The sequence below is a fragment of the Lampetra fluviatilis genome, chromosome 21, assembly GCF_964198595.1.
Source record: "Lampetra fluviatilis chromosome 21, kcLamFluv1.1, whole genome shotgun sequence".
In the NCBI taxonomy this organism is placed as follows: Eukaryota; Metazoa; Chordata; class Hyperoartia; order Petromyzontiformes; family Petromyzontidae; genus Lampetra; species Lampetra fluviatilis.
This window is the reverse complement of record NC_136295.1, coordinates 8,691,352-8,709,558: the sequence shown is the minus strand read 5'-3', so window position 1 is coordinate 8,709,558 and position 18,207 is coordinate 8,691,352. Positions and strand designations below refer to the sequence as shown.

Sequence of the window (18,207 nt, the reverse complement as noted above, 5' to 3'; positions counted from 1 at the left end):
GTGCTCGCTAAAACAGAACTTTGGGCCCTCCAAACAAACTCTGTGAAAGTTTCACGGTGGCGGCGAGTGGCGTTAGGGGGTTGAGGGGGGGGGGGCAGTGAGGAACTCATCCAGCGGTGGATTGAGCAAGGCTGCCGAAAGGGGAGAATTAATCGATGAAAAACCGTGGGCGATGGGGAACGAAACGGAGCCGATGCATGGGCGAGGCCCACTGGGTAGATCGCGTTTAGGGTGGCGGTTCGAAACGTCGGCTGGCCCCCACGTGGAGTTCTGCAGAGCTGCTGCCGGCAATTACAGTACAGTGCGTTTGTTGAACACCTTGAAACACTTTGGCAACCGGTCTAGCCCACAACAAAAGGGTTGTGTTTATTGGGGTTAGATGGTTAATTGTAAACGTCGTGAGTTTACTCTCCCAACACACGTGTGCTGAAGTAGCCAATTTGCACGTTTTGTTTATGTGGCACATTAGGAATGGATCATATTTACGTAGCAAACCTTTACTTATTGGCTGTGTCGGGTGGTGGCGGGTTTAACGACACATATTTTCGCGATCGAACCCCCCCCCCCCAAAACAACCCTTTTTATGTACGTATGTGGAACTTTTTTCGCACCGTACGTAGCCAACCGTGCTAATCGAAGGTGCGGAGAGGGACATCGAACTCAACACACAAAAAGCAATTCCGAAGAAATCAAGTTTGTCAATCTCGATGATTTTTTTAAGTGCACGGCTCTCCGGTGGCTTCTTACGATCGGAAGGAAGAGCGTTCCAGACGGCCGCAGAAGCGTGCAACGCAGCGGCTGACAAACCTCCACAGTCAGTAGTCAATTGCCACGTCTTGCTTTGCAGGGCTGTTGACCATACTTCAGCACGCTGGTCAGCAGTGATGATTGGGCGAGTGTGTGTTTGGGGGGTGAGTGCAGAAGAACGTGGGATTTTCCTGCAACCTCTTACTCTACTCTTTGGTTCTTTCGGTAAAGTCACGTAGGTAGAAAAATAAAATATAAGAAAAAATAATATATCACGACTTCTAGATTTGAAGCTTTCGTGACTGCAAGGATTCATATTCTTAGGTTTTTTCGGTACAGTCACGTGACTACCGAAAAAACCTAAGAATGTAATATATCACGACGCTTCGATCGCAACACAAGCGGTCGTCCTCAATGCTGGATTATTTTTTCCGCCTGCGGACAACCGCTTGTGTTGCGATCGAAACCTCGTGATATATTATTTTTAGTTGTATTTTATTTTTCTACCTACGTGACTTTACCGAAAGAACCAAATAGTATGGATGCCTGCAGTCACGCAAGCTTCAAATCAAGAATGAACCTCTTCCTGCCCACAACGCCCAAGGCGAGTACCTCTGTCTTGTGTCCGCATGGTTGATGATCATTCCATCCGAGCGTTATCCAGTCTCTCCCCCCAGAAAAACCCTGCTTAGCTTCCTTAGGTCTGATGAGTTCGGACACATTCCGGTTGATTTGGTCATCGGCTGAGTGAGCTTCCATGCCCCTCTCTCCCGCACCTCCGACTAGCACGGTTGGCTACGTACGGTGCGAAAGAAGTTCAGCATGCGCTTGTACATAAGTCTCAAAAGCTGTTATGTCGCAGGTGAGGGTATCGAGATCTTGCCCGTCATAGGTAGTGCAGAACATTTATATGTTGTAGCGCAGTGTTCTTTACTAATTTTGAGAGGGGGGGGCGGGGGGCATTTTCGCCGATAAGACCTCATGAGTGTGAGGGCCGCCACACATTTGAAACCATTGGGGGTTGGCAGGACGATGACATACCTGTCAACTCAAACGTTGGTACCCGTATTCTTGATAATTGGTTCTTTACCCTTCTATCTGGCAACAAAACTGACACCTTTTTACAAGGAGTCATGTTTGCATAGACCGCAATACCTGCAGTCATAATACAAACAAAAGAACATAACTCTGATAATGTGCACTGTCCTTAAAGTTGATTGATCCACACCCGAGACAGCTTTCCTTAGAGCCTAGTCTCATATGGGTTGGACCAGATGACGCCAAAAGGCGCACAACTCAAAGACAATGCACCATCAGAGTATGAGAGCTCGGGGCAAGCATCTACACTATGGGAACCTCATTTGCCAGTAAAAAATATGATGATTGGTTCTTTACCCTTCTATCTGGCAACAAAACTGATACCTTTTTACAAGTAGTCATGTTTGCATAGACCGCAATACCTGCAGTCTCACCTGCGACATACTGCAGGTATTGCGGTCTATGCAAACATGACTCCTTGTAAAAAGGTGTCAGTTTTGTTGCCAGATAGAAGGGTAAAGAACCAATTATCATATTTTTTACTGGCAAATGAGGTTCCCATAGTGTAGACCCGTATTCTTGTACAGGGAAAATGAGCAAAACAATGTTTTTTTGTCTATTTTTTGTGTTTCTCCCTTATGATGGGACTTTGTCGGATGAACGTTGAGATTTCTAAGGGTACGTGGGTGACCAATAAGGTCCTGAATTGGTCTGTAATAAGGTAGGGCGCTGAAAAGGGGTTGACAGGTATGTGGTGGTGATGGGGGCATGTATTTTCACATTTATGAACTAGGCAGAGCTGTCAAGTGTCGCATGTGTGATGCGCCCCTTCCAGCTAAATCAAACGTATCACGCTGGCTTAGACATCTGTGAAGAAGTGAGAGGACCTACACTTCACCCCACCGCACACGACTCAATAAAGCTGCCCGTTTGCTTCAACTGCTGCTCTGTGAAAATTGAACCGGCAACCTCTGGATTTGCAAGTCCAGTGCACTCAACCTCAGAGCCAGCGTATATAGCCCAACAAAATAATGTTGTGCGGGCATCGCCTTCACAAACGCGTGGATGGAATGTGAGATGCAGCACTTGGAGGTTGCGTGGGTAGCTGGGGCGGTCCTCCTTTGTTGGGGTTTGTCCTGGCAGCTGAAAAGACGGGAGGTGGGGCAATGGCTGATCACGTGGTGGCCACGTGCGTCATCCAGCAGTTGATTGAAAATGGGTGTTGGGACGATTGATGGTGGTGCTTTGTTATACCCTGCCAGAGCGTACTGGTACGGTAGTTAATTCGTAGAGCAGTGCCCTTGAGTGGCTGGCATGGACCCACAGGTACAATGCATGCTCTCCGCCCAATGCCTGGACCCCGTTGGGTCATGGTCCCCGATCGAGTTGCATCAACGGCACATTCGATAGAGAATATTCCTGTCATAAAATCCTTCTGTCATGACCTTAGACGTTTGCTTTTGTGGCCACCAGGTAGAATTCTAAATAAAGATTATGAGTATTGAACCAGAGATGGTATGAACTCGATCTAATAACTAGCCCTTCCACCAGTAATGCATCTGGTCCTATTCCAGTGCTCACTAAATACAGATTTTCATTGTGATGTTTCCTCCAATGAGTGTTAATTCGCAGTAGCTTTTTTTTTATCAGTATAAGTATTAAATTATTACCAGAGTGCAATCTTTTAACGTGCATAAATCAACATGCAATCAAAATGGACCAATGCATTTTTTGTGTTTGTGGGGAAGGGAAACTGCAATTGGTTTAATTGTTTGAAAGAAACATGTTTAAAAGCATGGTTTTGTATTAAATGTTTTATTTTCATACTTCATTCTTTTTCATGATTTGTCCCAGGGAAAGATTTCTTATTTTTTTTTCACAAAGGTACATTGTACAGCAAGAAACTTTAAAGGAGCGGTCTCTTTTTGATAGAAAATATTCTACTTTATTTTTTTTATTTGGAAGAGGAAAAGAGAAACAAGGTACAGCGTTAGGGGTTTAAGAAAGCTTATAGATTAATTTAGAGATAGCATAAAAAGGCCACTTCTTCACTGTACCTTGTCAAATTCAGGAACATAGAAGCTTGTTATAAGCAATGGTTCTATTTATACATTTACAAAACGGTCATATTTTCCTTTCTTCCACCCCCTGTGACAATTTACCTTGACTAACTTTGTTTTGGACAATGATCCCCTTTAGCTTAATTACAAGAAGCAATGTCGTACTGCGTAGGATGGGCCAGTTCTTTGTTTAGGGAAAGAAAAAAAACAATACAATAAACATATCACAGAAGAAATGTATAATCCACATGCCTATTTTTTGGAAAACATAGAAGGTATCGCAAACACGCGCTCTTTAGCCATATGTTGAAGTACCTGGCTCGCTTAATGCAGCATCCCATGGGGAATCATAAATAACACCGCCTGGTGATCATAGTTAGGCGTTAACCGAGTGTTAAGCAGTTCAAAAAGAGCACAGAAGAAATAACTTCATATAAAATAAAAACGAAATAACGACATTAAGCGCACAAAGCAAGAATTTTTGTTTGTTCAACAGCACCAGGAAATTTTAATAGTTTTTTTTCTCGTTCAAGTTTGATTCGTAGTCGGCAAAATAGGATGGTTGTATACATCTCATAAACATAAAGCACCATTTGTTGTTGAAAAAAGGAACACATTTTGCAAGTGTGTGTGATTTTTTTTTGGGGGGGGGGGGGGGTGGGAGGAATGCTGCAAATGCTCTGCTTGCACTTGGCCTCCAACGGCTTTGATTTTTGTTTTGCTGTCTGCTTGAGGTAGCTACAAAGGAAAGCATTAACCTCTCACTGTGTTATAATTGCTTAAGCAGGTTCCATTCGTTTGTACCTTCATTCTTAATTCATGTCAAGATTTTTTTAAACAAGCGTTAAAAAAAATAATCCCCCAAAAAGTTGCAATTCTAATCCCGTGTACTTTTTTTTTTCTTCTATCGTGTGTTGTTGTACAGTTTACTCTTTGCTTTTTGAATGTCAGGCTCTTGTGCATTTCTTTCAGCAGGCTGTCCCCAGCCTCTGCTGCGGTAATTTTGCGTTTGAAAAAAAAACAGCACCAATGTTGAAACGCGTTCTCCGCCTGCAAAATAATTCGCGTCGAGAACCAAACGGAATTACCCGGGTACCCACATCCAGGCAACGCAAACACCAAGCAAGTAGAAATAATACAAAACACTCTGCCATGAAATCCAAAAGATAAGCGTGTGGAAAGACCAGGGCTGGTGTTGGTGCCCAGTGAGTGCAAGGGGTCCTCGCAAAAAAGACGTTGTCAGGACGCCATGGCGGTTTCTTGGCAGGTTTGTTTAAAAAAATTTCTCCTTTCTCTTTCTCCGCGTTTACAGGAAGCAGACGGGCCCGATGTCCAGGCCAAACTCCTGGTCAGGTCCGCCGACGTCCATTGGAGCAACGTCGACAAACGGCAGCCGCGAGGTCTTCTGCGTGCGGTACTCGACGACCGTCCTGCCCCACTCCCCTGTGTGTTTCTGTAGGCATGACAAGGGGGCAGCAGCAGCGGCGGCAGTTTGTTACGCGTGTTATGCAAATGCGTACGCGTCAGAGCGGAAGTAAAGGTGCGGCCCTGCAATTGCATGCTCACAAACCCTGCTGATGGAAGGGGGCTCCCATCAACTTCACGTCCAGCGGCACACGTGGCAAGAGGTGAAACCGCTTTTGACCCAACTATTGTGTTATCTGATTAGTCGGGTGATAGAATTGATCATCTGTAGAGTATTTCATCAGCTAAATCACCTAATAAGCCCAGCTCTGGTTGAGTCACTATTGTAACATTACGCAATTAGTACAGGAATGCATTTTTTTGTAAAAATATTTATTAAATTGTATTTTACCAGGTAAGGCCCACTGAGCTATAAATATCTTTTGTCAGAAATGACCTGGCCACAAATGATAGCTCAACAAAGTGGATTATCTCGTGAAAATATATAACAGCCAAATACTCTTAAACGCATGTTTCTAAATGTGGAGGGAAAAGCCGGAGGACCCGGAAAAAAATCCAGTTTGACTGGTCCCTCCAGTCTGGTCCCTCCGGTGTACCAGGCGAACTGATAATTGTTCGAGTATATAATCGATTGCATACACAATCGGATAGCCCAGCTCTGGTTGCGTCGCCCTACGCAGCTAGAGTTGGGTCTGTTTGCGAGGGGCGACGCAACAAATGAGCAAAGAGACGAGAGAGCCCTACCGTGCAGCTGTCCTCCAGCACGTTGTAGGTGAAGCGTGAGTTGCCCTCCGCGCGGATCTCCATGTCGTTGGAGCCCTGCAACAGCAGCGCCTTCTTGAGGTTGCCCGTCTCCTCGTCCATGTAGGCGATGCTGTTCTTGCAGTGGTACGTGATGTTCTGCGATGCCTCCATGGACAGCAGCCGCAAGAAGGTCATCTGGATGGCGGCCGTGTTGGCTGGCAGGTTGTCATCGCCGTAGTTGAACTGCCACAGAAGGAAAACGTACATTTTCTCCTGCACTTCAGCACGTGCACAACTCGTCAATTTCCGTGTTATGTCCCAATGTGAGTAAATCGTGATATGCCATTATTTGTTGCAGTGCTTCTCCCCTCTGGACAAACATTGCATGTCTTGTACATTAACATTTATTTTTTAAAGGTACATTTAAAAAAAAATCACAGTGTGCTTATCGGTGTCATGTCATGAGGTGAACAATCTCTTCGGTTATCTCCATGTGCAAATTCCATGTGTCTATGAATGGCTGCACAAGGGGGCTATGATTTTATTGTAATTTATTCCGAAAAATTCTACAAGTTACCATATCACTCTTAAATTGAAAAGTCTTCATTCCCAGTGATTTCCTATGCAGCTAAAATACAGCACATTGGACTGTAATTGCTTTAGAAACTATACCCTTTACAGCTAAAAATTCATCTTATCGGATTATTAAATATGGTTCAGAAATGTCCACTGTCGTTCAATGTCGGATGTTATGCCTCGTGGTGTCTTTTTCTCTGTCTTGTTTTGGCTCTTAATTTACTTGTGCGCTGGGCTGCTTTGACTTAGGTCTCCCTTGCAAGAGAGACTCTTAGTCCCAGCAAGCTCTTTCACCTGTTTTAAATGTAGTTGATAAGTGAATGTATGGGACATCTCTGTTATATTGACTACCCGTTTGCTCTGCAACTGTGACACGACACATCCAGGGAGGGCCCTGTCAAAAGGCCCGCAGAGATTCAATCACTTACGTGTAAGCCTCCGCTCATTGCCTCGCCAAACCAGACATGCTTGCGGTCGGCGCTCTTGCTCTGCCACCAGTTCTTGCGGGAGATGGTCTGTGGGTTGGCGTACACGCACGTCTCGCCGGTCTCCATGTTGCAGAACACCTTCAGGGCATCCAGAGTGCAGCCCTGGTTGGGGTCGATCCAGTAGTTTCCTAACAGAGGTTACAGAATGATGGTTGACGTGTTAAAATGTGCTGTGTTGAAAATGGAAAAAAAAATGAAACCGTTCAAACACACCGTCAGGAGAACTCTGTTACAAAAAAAATGTTAAGGGAACGTCTAAATATTTGCAAACGTTCAACGCTTGTGCAAAAAACTCAATTCCAGTCATCTCTCTTCTGTTGTTTATCACATGATGGCTGACAATTAGGCTGGACAAAAATCTTCCACTCCTTTTCTTTTAGTCATGGCAATCGCTTCATGTAAACCGACATAAAACACAGTGTGTGCATGCAGCCTAGCCTGGCACAAGAGCTGTGATGACACCACACCACTACTCAGTGTTGAACTGCTGCTGCTGCTGCTTTTGTTACTGTTGTTGCCACCGTGAATGCGGCCACTCCTCACCGCTCTCCCATTCGGGGTGGCAGAGTTTGAGGTCACGGCAGGTACGCGCCGGGTTCTTGCGGGTGCCCTCGGGACTCCGCAGCCCCTCGATCTGCCCGCTCAGAGACTTGATGGAGGCGTCCACCTCGGCGTCGTGCTGCCTCAGCTCGGGCAAGGCCTGGTCGCTGCGGTAGTAGCGCAGGGGATCTGGGGCCTTATCGGTCTGGCCGATGCCAGCAATGGCGGAGAGGTCGATGCCTGGGCCGGGTGGGCCGGGGGGACCTGGGAGACCGGCTGGACCAGAAGGACCCTGGAGCAAGGAGAGAGGAGTCATCGACGATTAGAAACCTTCGCGAGAGGTGTGGGGAAGCCGTTGCTTACTGAGGGGCCAAATAGGGCCTTCAGATACAGATTACGACTGCCAAGTGTGTTTTTCTGGGACTGGCCACGTGTCGAGCGTTTCTTCTCCCGTTTATCGCTGAGTGTCCAAACTTTTTATATATTGAGTCCAAAGATGAAGTGACATTTCCTGAAGATGCCTGCAGTTGTGCGTGGTGAAATATTGAGAGTATAAATGATCAGCCCGCTGTCCAACCCGGAAAGCCACACTTGGATTACGAGTGTCTGCGATAATGTAGGTGCTAAATTAACAGATTATGATTGTTAGTAGTGAGTCAGTGATATTACATGTTTTTTTTTGTGTTGCCCAATACAGGGCCAAAACACCCAAAATGCAAAGTGACAAGCGACCAAGAGTACTAATTATAGTAGTACAGCAAAATAACAGCCAACGTATTTGTTGAATTTACTTAGGTTATATGAACTTAGGAAAAGAGATGCTGGGAGGGAGGTTCCAAAGCTGAGCAGTGTGAGGAAATAAACAGAAGAGGAATGTTTTGCCTTGTAGTATGTTTGTACAGGCGAGCCAATTGTGGTCGAATAATTCCTTGACATCTGTAGGGTTATTAATGGGCGACGTTCATCGGAACAACGTGGTCACAGCAACAAATGAGTGGTTCAGCAGTTCCACTGCTGGATTATATTTTTTCTGCCTGAGGATGACCGCTTGTTTTGCGATCGAAACGTCGTGATTTATTTTATTTTATACCTACTTGACTTTACCGAAAGAACCAAAGAGTATAGTGACAAGGAACTTGACTGAATGACTGAGAAACGTGCTTTGTGACTGCGTTGAGCGGCAGCATACAGCAAATGTAAAATGTGTGAATTTTTTGTATTTTTTATTACAAATCAACGCGAGCTCGATATAATGCGCCGATTACAGAATAGGGAGGGTGGGGGGGAACAAAAGTTATGTGAATAGCAGCCCGAGTTGGGCGCGACAGGGCCAAATGAAGAGGGGGGAAACTGGGCTCACTGCCCCACCAGGTGGGGACCGACTAGCTGGGGACATGAAAGTTTATATGGGGAAAAACGCGTGAGCGTTAATTTCGCCTCTACTACTCACCGCAGGGCCAGTTTCGCCAGTGCGACCGCGAGGACCTGGAGGACCGATGGGGCCGGACTGGCCGTTGTTTCCATCCTTTCCTGGAGGGCCGGTTGGGCCAGAAAGACCCTGGACGTAAGGGAACACGACATCGCATCCCGTTAGTTAACACATCAAAGCTAAGTTAATTGCTGGTGGTGTTGCATGAACGAAACAAACTTGTTCGTTTGAGGTGAGTTGTATGGAACGTACTCTGGGACCAGATGGACCAACGCTGCCTGCGAGACCCTGGTCACCTGAAGAACCCTGAAAAACAAAGCAAGACAGTGGCTTGTAAGTTACACGCTGAGCATATACAAGCTACGACGCAAATGCCTACACTGTTGAACATTAATGCCTAGCATTTTTAGTTTCCATCGTTCATTCACACGGGGATTAATCTCTTACTTCAGGGAACACGTACAGACATGATCACAAAGTGTAATGGTGCATCGATTTATCGACTAATATACATTTTTAAGCTCACAATGCATGCGTCGGAAAGCACGTGTGTAAGAAACGAAATATTTATTAATGGTGCATGTAATGGGGTCATGTGACAATGCCAGCCTCTAGACGCTGCCAAAGTCTAGAATCGAATCACGACCCCAAGTAATGAAATTTCATTAAATTGCAATGTGGTGTGAATCGTTACACCTAATTTAGGGGTTTAGCTGCAATGGGTGGTTAAGGTAAAAGTGCAGCCCTGCAATTGCTCATGCCACTGCTGGCAGAAGGGCCTCCACTCGAGTGAGCTCTGGAGGATATCTTTTGCCCTACTTTTCCACTCTTGCCAGAACATACGTGGTGCACTGGCATTAATGTTAAACGCGCAACATCTCTGTTCTCGTCTGCCACTTAAAAAAAACTACAAAACTAAACTATTTCTTATTTTGCCAGCTAAAGTGCACTGAGCTACATAGCTCTATTTCAGACGCGACTTGGCCACAAGTGATAGCCCAACGACGAGGCTTATCACGTGGAAATGTATAACAGCAAATTACTCTTAAGACACATGTTGATTCTACATGTGGAAGAAAAAACCGAGGAACCCGGATAAAAATCCACATGACCATGTGGAGAACATGCAAGCCCTAAATATACAGCGGGCGTCAGGGTCGGGATTGAACCCACGACCTCCTGTATACCAGGCGAGGTAGTTGACATCTCGCCACTGCAGCACCTTGGGTCGGCAGATGGCACCACAGCCTCTTCTCTGTGTTATTATACTCTGCCTGATACCGATGTGCATGAACACTGAAAGTTGTGCTTTGATGTTGGTTTTGCTCACCGGTGGGCCGGGGAGTCCCTGAAGGCCGGTGAATCCTCGGTGTCCCTTGAGGCCCCTCTCTCCAGCCTCTCCTGTCTCACCCTTGTCTCCCCGGGGACCTTGTGGGCCCTTAAGAGCAGAGCACGGCCAAAGTGAAATGTTGTCTGTTATTCAAACGCATTGTAGTACATACACACTGATGGGTTGATTCAGCCTAAGTTGTCAATGTACTCTGTAGTTGAACCTCTTTCGCGTCGTACGTAGCCAACCGTGCTTAGGTGCGGGGTGAAGGACAACAAACTAGACACAAAAATAAGTTTCTAACTGAATGAGTTTTCAAACGAGATTTAAAAGTGCAATGCTCCAGAGCATCCGAGACGGATGCAGAAGCCCATCTGAAAGCGCGCGATGCAGTGACCGCCTTTGTTCGATGGCTAGCCAAAAGCTACTGCGAGGATGATCAGAGTCGGTGTAATGGTTTATGCTCCTTGAAAAGATCAGAAAGGTATTTTGGCTCATTTCTGGCAATCACTTTGTGTGTAATGAGTGCGACGTTATAATGTATTCGCTCGGAGACCGGAAGCCAGTGGCAGCTCAGTTTGCAAGTGCGTAGCCAGCTTATCATGTAGCGCTGTTTGCGGGAAAAGTATTGATCGCACTAATGTCCTCTATATACCCCAGGAAAGCCTCACGCATGCCATTCGAGACCATTTCCATAAATACACATTGATGGATTGCATATCTCTGTAATCGGTATCTGAGTAAATTACATCTTCGTTAACATGTGTGCAGCCAGCCTATAATACACTGAGTGCTGTTATGTGGTCATAGTATTGACAACACTGGTGCCCTTTATATACTCAGAATAGCCTCGTGTGAGTAGACATGAGGTTGGATTCATATACATGTCAGTGTATTTGGCATCTTTGTGAATGACGGCGTTACATGCGTGCGGTAAGGTTATTGGCAGCTGTTCGCTTGCTTAAGCAAACGCTGCTGGATGAAGATGTTGGTCTGAAATGCCAGTGGGCCTATGGGCGAAATAATATGTTTATTTACACAGTATGTGTAAGCACTTAATGGAGTTCTGCTTATGTGTGCTGTTATACGTGCCACTGCTTTGCGGTAATAGTATTGGTAATACAGTTGTCCTTGATTTACCCACAAAAGCCTCACAAACTGTTAAGACCGTTTTTTTGGATGGTTCAGCATTGGGATGTTTGGACAATTCCAATAACAAGGGTTTGTTCACATGGGAGGAAACTGAAGTCCCCAGAAAAAAAAACCCCCAAAGCTCCACAACGGATGGACTGAATATGTTGCTTTTTGCCATCTACTGGGCGCCTTGCAGGCCAACCTCATGAAAAGTTGAACTCCCAGATAGTCTACCAACAAGTGCTAACCAGGCTCACAACCTGCTTAGCTTGGGGATCCCTTAAAATCGGAAGCATTCATGGTGATTTGGTCGCAGGAAATTGTGGTTGATGGCATAAACTTTGCGCTTCAAATTAGGACAACATTGCTACCCACCACTTTAAACCCAAATCCCCTTCTAACATTCTATTGCAAGCATATCTTTATACGCTCTGAAAAGCTGCTAATTAAAAATGAACAAGGGGAAAAAATAATGCAAATGCATGCATGCATTCTGTAAAGCTTTCCAACATGCATTTATCCTTGGAAATATGTATTAACAGTACGGAAACTGGCAGATAGCTGTTCGGGCAAACCGGATTTTTTTTTTTATATTTGCAAATAATATTTCTAGCGCTGGTTTGGTGCTGCAAGTCTTGGGTAACCCCTTGGATCAAGGTGGCTGATTTTATTTCTCGGTTGAGTCCAGAATAGGAACGCAACATCAAATAAAAAAGAAACTTCAATTGGATCATCTTTGAGAGTTATCGTGACCCCCATGTTACAGACATACAGGGGTAATGCAATCACGGCTTTTGACGTTCGTGGACAACCGTTGAAAACTTACCGGCAGTCCGCGGGCACCAGAAGGACCAGGTGGACCCATGGGACCTTGAGGGCCCTGGAAATTGAAACGCAATTGGTCAATCTCACATGCATTCACAACAGATAATATAGTGGCACTCAAAGTTCATGATGCGGCAGAAGCCACCTAGCATTTAAAAATAGATCGTGAGGATGAGTGCAGTGGACATTTATTAAGTTATATCAACGTGATAACACGTGCAGATAATAGCGGACACATTTCCCGTTTAATAACAGCGCATTCTACAGTTTGCCAAATGGATTTTCTGATTAAATTTTGGCCATATGGTGCACTCACGCTTGATGTCTTGTTTTCATAATCACAGTCATTGTTTATTTTTTTGTAAAGCTTTCAAATAGGATAAATACAAGTCTCTGAGTGCTGCCTGACATTAATGCTGGGTGATTAACGTACCATTAAACATTGTGGGCAAACAAGTTAAACAAAAATCATACCATGTTATTTTGATAAACAAAAACAGCATGCATTGTTGACTATACGAAAAAACAAATGAGGTAAATTAAATTATCTTCCAATGTTCCACCCTGAGTTTTTGCATTAATCGTCAAGTAAAATGAAATACATAAAATCAGTCCTTTATGAATACATTTGTGGATAAAGGCCTCCCCCACGACAAAGCAGTAATGGGGGATGTTTGTCCGGTATCAATAACACCCAGATGATTAACCCGCTTAAATAAATGAATCCTTGTTTTTAAAGATGTCGAACGTTGCTGCATCAATCGTACGTTGAGGCAAGGTGGGGGGGGGGGGGAAACTCGATGACAAATGATCATCACGGCGATGGTGCCACGAACACCCCTGTCTGGGACAACGAGCAGGCGAGCCCGGCCTCGAACGCTTTGACGCCGACAAAAAAAGGTGCTCACCTGATCTCCTCGGCCGCCATTTTTGCCGGTGGGACCAACGGGGCCAGGTGAACCGGTTGACCCGGGTGCTCCGGGCTGGCCGGCCGCTCCTGCCTCCCCTCGCTCGCCCTGGAGGGTGCACACACGGCCGCGGCGTAACACGTTTCACCACGGCGGATCCACCGAGCATTTGTCTGCGACCCCACTCCGCCCGTTGGCTGAATCGGTCGGGAGTGTAACTGTCTGATTTGGTGCGTATTGCGGTCGACGCGTATTACCACGTGAAATGGTTTTACTGCTTTTTATACCGGCGCAGAGCACAGGCCCAAAACGCCAAGCAGCCAGTAACAAACAGCACTCTGGAAAGGTGTAATAGATAAGAGTTTATATTTTTCTTGGTTTAAAAACTTGGGTTATGGGTGAGAATTCCGTCGTCAATCGGTGCGTGGAACGAAGCATCGATATTATTTGACCTGTGGTATGCATGGTGATTTTACACAGTATGAATTGTTTGGTTGGTTGGTTCAATCTGCCCTCATTTGCCTGCGATGAATTAGCTCGCGACTGCAAGCAAACGGGGTCTACTAAACAACAATAACAACTGTACCATCACAATCGTATTCAGATAAACCAAAAAAGCGAGTGCGTAAACTCAATGTGAGACATCGACTGAAGCCCAAGTAAGAGCTGTAGCTGACCCACCCGTCTCATATTGAAGTGTCCTTTGCGTTAGTGTAAATGTACGGACAACGGTAAGGCTTTGTTAAGGGGAGGATCGTGACAAGGCCACCACCAGTGGCCTCTCTGTTCCGAGCGGCACTGCTCACCTTGGCTCCAGCGGCACCATCGCGACCTGGGGCTCCATCAGAACCAGCGTTTCCCTGTCGGGAGACAAAGAGGGACATGTCTTGAGAAGCTGCCCATGTCTACATTGTGGTTCTCTCAAGCCTAGTGTGTACCGAATGAGAGGTGCAGTGATATTTATCCGATTGGACCTTGTTATCTCTGGAATTACAGGGAACCTCAATGTTTTATTCACTAATAAAGAAAATTATTAACTAAGATTTCCAAAAGGGGTGATGATAAGGCCTCAAGTTGTACTAAAATGAACAGGAAATGTAAAGACAAAACACAGTAGGAAAAGGTAGAGGGCTCGCCAGATAAATATTCAGCATTGCCTTGTATTATTCCAGGACAACCTCACTAATCACCGAGACTCAGAATGGTGGCCCTACATTGAAACGTTTGACCAAGTCCATTCGAAGGCACTAATGGGTGCCTAAGCCCACTGGCCGTACTTCCATCTCCTGTCCACCTCACAGCCCAGCAGGTTTGAGAGTTTCACAAATCTTTGGGCCACCGAACCCATAAATGTGGATCACAGGCATGTCCCACCACACCCGTTGCAGTCCAGGCCTTTGAAAGGGTCACAGCAAGTTTTGTAAATCACGGTGTTGGTGAGCGGGTGGCTCGTTAACCGGTTGATGTGGCACTCACTTCACGTCCTTGCTCTCCAGGTGGACCGCTCAGACCAGGTGGGCCGACTGGGCCAGGTGGGCCTCTCTCTCCAGATGCTCCCGTCGAACCCTGCTTGCCAGGCTCTCCCTGCAGTGAGGCGACACACAAACACACAACTCGTGTCTCATTGCAGCAGCCAACAATATGCCCATGTGCAAGACGATAATACAATAAGAGCGACTGTAATCATCGTCGTCACGACGGAAGGCTTTCCAGCACCATTGCCATCTCTCACAGTCCTGAGATGCCACAGTCTCATCTCCTGAGCACGAACTAATTGCATCGCTCCATCTCCACGATGGTCATTCCCTCGGGAGCTGGATCTCTCCTTTCTGATGGCATAGGCCATCGATCGGCATGGTTGACTTCATGCGGTGCGAAAGAAATTCAACATACATCATCCCTTGCAGCGATGTGTCCCGTCCAAGCCCGCATGCTTGCTTTAACAATCAATACGATGTCTCTGATTTGTGTTGGTTCCCTGAAATATATGCTGCCCTTTCTGTCTCTCAGTGTTATTCCGTGCATGTGTATCTCTCCATGCTTGTTCGCACGACTTTCAGCTTTTAATTCCAATTTTGATTTCACGTCCACGCCAATGATTGATAAGTTAGAGCCCAATATGGCGTAAATTAAAACATGATTACGATATACAATGACTTTCCATGGTGTCCTAATGCACACTACCGGTGTTGAGGTGCTTCACGAATCCACTCTGCTTTGTTATCGTTGCATTAAAACCGTCAAACCGGGCACATTCGTCTTCCACTAGGTGGCGCTGGAGCTACGTAGATTTAGTTTCTTTCTCCCAGTGTAAGTAATGCTCATGCATCACAAGCCACGCCATCCCGATGAACGCATAAAAGCATCTCGATTACCACGACCATAAAAAAGATATATATAACTACGACGGGAAAACTCACCGCAGGTCCGGGAAGACCAGGGAATCCCCTCTCACCGCGCTGACCGGGCAGACCCACAATACCTCGCTGTCCCGAAAGTCCCTGGGCACCAGGGGGGCCGTCTGGACCCTGTGGAGAGAGGGGGACGCACGGGAACACGGCAGCAGTTGCATTAAGCTTTGCTTACTCGATGCTTACTGCTTCATCCTGGACTCGAACACCAGATGTCCCAGAAGTGGCCGGGTGACGTAGCGATCAGACCACGCCGAGACCCTGGTTTTGAATGTGCGTTTTAACTGCCCATGGTTAAACCGGGTTCTTAAGTGAAGTGAGTTTGTTAGTCTCAGCCTAGGTACTGATGCCTGCACAAACAAATGCATGTCTTAAACAAATATTGTGACGAAATTACGTGTTTGGCAAAGGCCCAAGCTTTGCTTACCATAATAGCAATCAATGAGAAGGCTTTCTCTCTCATCCATCCACGAACCCACACACGCACCGACTTTAATCGGCCATTTCTCAAACGAACAGAGCGTGATATCATACAGTCATTTGACCCTGAGATCCGACCTTGGAGGTCACCGTCCCAGTTGCCCACTCACGAGGGCTGCGATCAGATTCGTTCAGATCTCGGGCAACTACGTTTTTTCACGACGGGAAAATGGTCCGGCGGCTGTTTTCCACAATTTTTACCCCCCAGTGGATCATGGCCGTCCGTGCGTCACAGCGGTACTTACAGATGGGCCGTCCTCTCCGGCATCTCCCTTCTCTCCGGGCGCGCCGATCGGTCCCTGAAGCCCTGGCTCGCCGGCGCGGCCCACGGGGCCTGAGTCACCACGGATGCCCTTGGGCCCGTCCTTTCCGTTGGGGCCAGCTGGGCCAGGGGATCCTGGGTTACCCTGAAACGGAACGGGTGTGTCGCGACGTCAACAACCGGGCTGCACAACGCTCTCACACTTGCTCTTGCGAGGCCTCGTCACGTTTTTGGCCACGCCAAATGTGACGAACGGTTGGCCAGAAGAAAACGGTTCGTGAATCTATCTTTGTGGAGCGTACAGAAGCAGGCACACACACAGAACCGGGTTCGATGTCGCAGGTTGCGGATCCTCGCCTGAATGAAGGCTGGATCACTCTACACCTTTTGGCTATCCATCGAACATCGCGAGCTTTCAGATTCGCTTCTGCTGCCGTCTGGAACGCTGTTCCTTGCAATATTAAGAAACCACTGAGAGATAGACATTTTGAAATCTAGATTGACAACTCATTTCTTTAGAATTTCCTTTTGTGTTTAGTTTGTTGTCCTTCCCCCGCACCTCCGATTAGCATGGTTGGCTACGTATGGTGCGAAAGAAGTTCAACGTACATACATACATCTCCTACCTCTTAAGTTTCAACCTACGATCATTTTCAGTTCCATACGTTACATTTTGACTTTCATTTCAGGACAGTGATGTTATTTATTTATGTATCTATCTGTGTGTAGGTTTAATTGTTATCCCCTCGTATGCGCGGGTTTCCTCCAGGTTCTTCTGGATTCTCATTTGTGCGAAGAGGCACTTATTCGTGTAATCGGCCGAACATCCCAATGTAGGATCCGCCTGAAAAAAAGAGTCTTGAGGCTCAGTGAGGCTTTCCAAGCTAAATATAGGGCATCATCTGTGGTCTATACACTGCTAGATTGGCCATAATTAGTTTTAGTAACATGTTCTACCTAAGCCAACTTATTTTCATAGAAGTCAAGATAATAACTTTAATTAGCATTTCTTCTCTGATCCATGTGTTCTTCTTCCCCTCTGTCAGTTAAATGTCCCAGCATGCACCTCTTCACGCTTTTCTCTGCACGATTTAGTTTTTGTAAAAAAAAAAGTATTTGTCAGTCTACATAGCAAATAAGTACATTAAGAAATTCCCAACTCTTTTAACTATGATAGCAGCTAATATACACTGACTGTAGACTTTCTTCTGGAGGCACATGGTTATCATTTTAATGGACAAAACCGTTGTTGGTGAATACGAACATGTTAAGTGGAATGCAACAACAACAACAGGGTGCTGCTCACATTGGGACCTGGGGGTCCGACTCTGCCAGCTGCTCCAGGGAAGCCAGTCGCTCCCTACGGAAACAGAGAACAAAACATGAGTGCCTTGACATGGGATAATCACGTAAAGTATATATATCGTTTTTTTAAGTGCAAAGACGGGAATTGTACAGGTGCCCAACCATCAAGAACAATGCCGGAGCTTATAAGCAACGGTTTACATTGGACACCAAGCCCACAGTCAGTCAATCGACAAGTCGTGCAAGGTGGAGTTGTAGTGCGGTCAATCTCAGTTCTTCAACGATGTCTCTGACCAGCATGAAACCAGCTTGAACGAGAATGGCAAAAAAATATCCTCAAGAGCTCACTCGAGCCAAGCCCCATCCGCCAGCATTGGCACGAGCAGAGTAATTGCCGGGCTAAAATCTTTTACGCCTTTGCTTACAAGGCCCACAGCAATACATCTCAGAGGCTTTGTCATGTATTTTATTAAAATTATTTCAGTCGGTGCGTGGTGCAACAGCC

General features: G+C 46.1%; 1 protein-coding gene and 1 long non-coding RNA gene across 3 annotated transcripts in view; one reads left to right on the top strand and one right to left on the bottom strand.

Moving 5' to 3' along the window:
* Nucleotides 1–3,599: 3,599 nt before the first annotated feature.
* LOC144938198 (uncharacterized) overlaps nt 3,600–18,207 on the bottom strand; it is a 71,166-nt gene continuing 56,558 nt past the window's right edge. For both annotated transcript variants that reach the window (XM_078865998.1, XM_078865999.1), the window contains 14 exons: nt 17,704–17,757; nt 16,381–16,542; nt 15,665–15,772; nt 14,721–14,828; nt 14,051–14,104; nt 13,245–13,352; nt 12,338–12,391; nt 10,378–10,485; nt 9,300–9,353; nt 9,069–9,176; nt 7,622–7,910; nt 7,019–7,206; nt 6,015–6,257; nt 3,600–5,298 (listed from right to left, as the gene is read on the bottom strand). In XM_078865998.1, coding sequence (XP_078722124.1) covers nt 5,152–5,298; nt 6,015–6,257; nt 7,019–7,206; nt 7,622–7,910; nt 9,069–9,176; nt 9,300–9,353; nt 10,378–10,485; nt 12,338–12,391; nt 13,245–13,352; nt 14,051–14,104; nt 14,721–14,828; nt 15,665–15,772; nt 16,381–16,542; nt 17,704–17,757 — 1,785 coding nt within the window. In that variant the 3' untranslated portion in view covers nt 3,600–5,151. The remainder of the gene's footprint in view (nt 5,299–6,014; nt 6,258–7,018; nt 7,207–7,621; nt 7,911–9,068; nt 9,177–9,299; nt 9,354–10,377; nt 10,486–12,337; nt 12,392–13,244; nt 13,353–14,050; nt 14,105–14,720; nt 14,829–15,664; nt 15,773–16,380; nt 16,543–17,703; nt 17,758–18,207) is intronic.
* Nucleotides 7,908–14,829, top strand: LOC144938200 (uncharacterized). The gene is made up of 4 exons (XR_013637827.1): nt 7,908–7,959; nt 9,074–9,182; nt 9,311–9,380; nt 14,741–14,829. It is a non-coding gene; the product is annotated as an uncharacterized LOC144938200 (long non-coding RNA).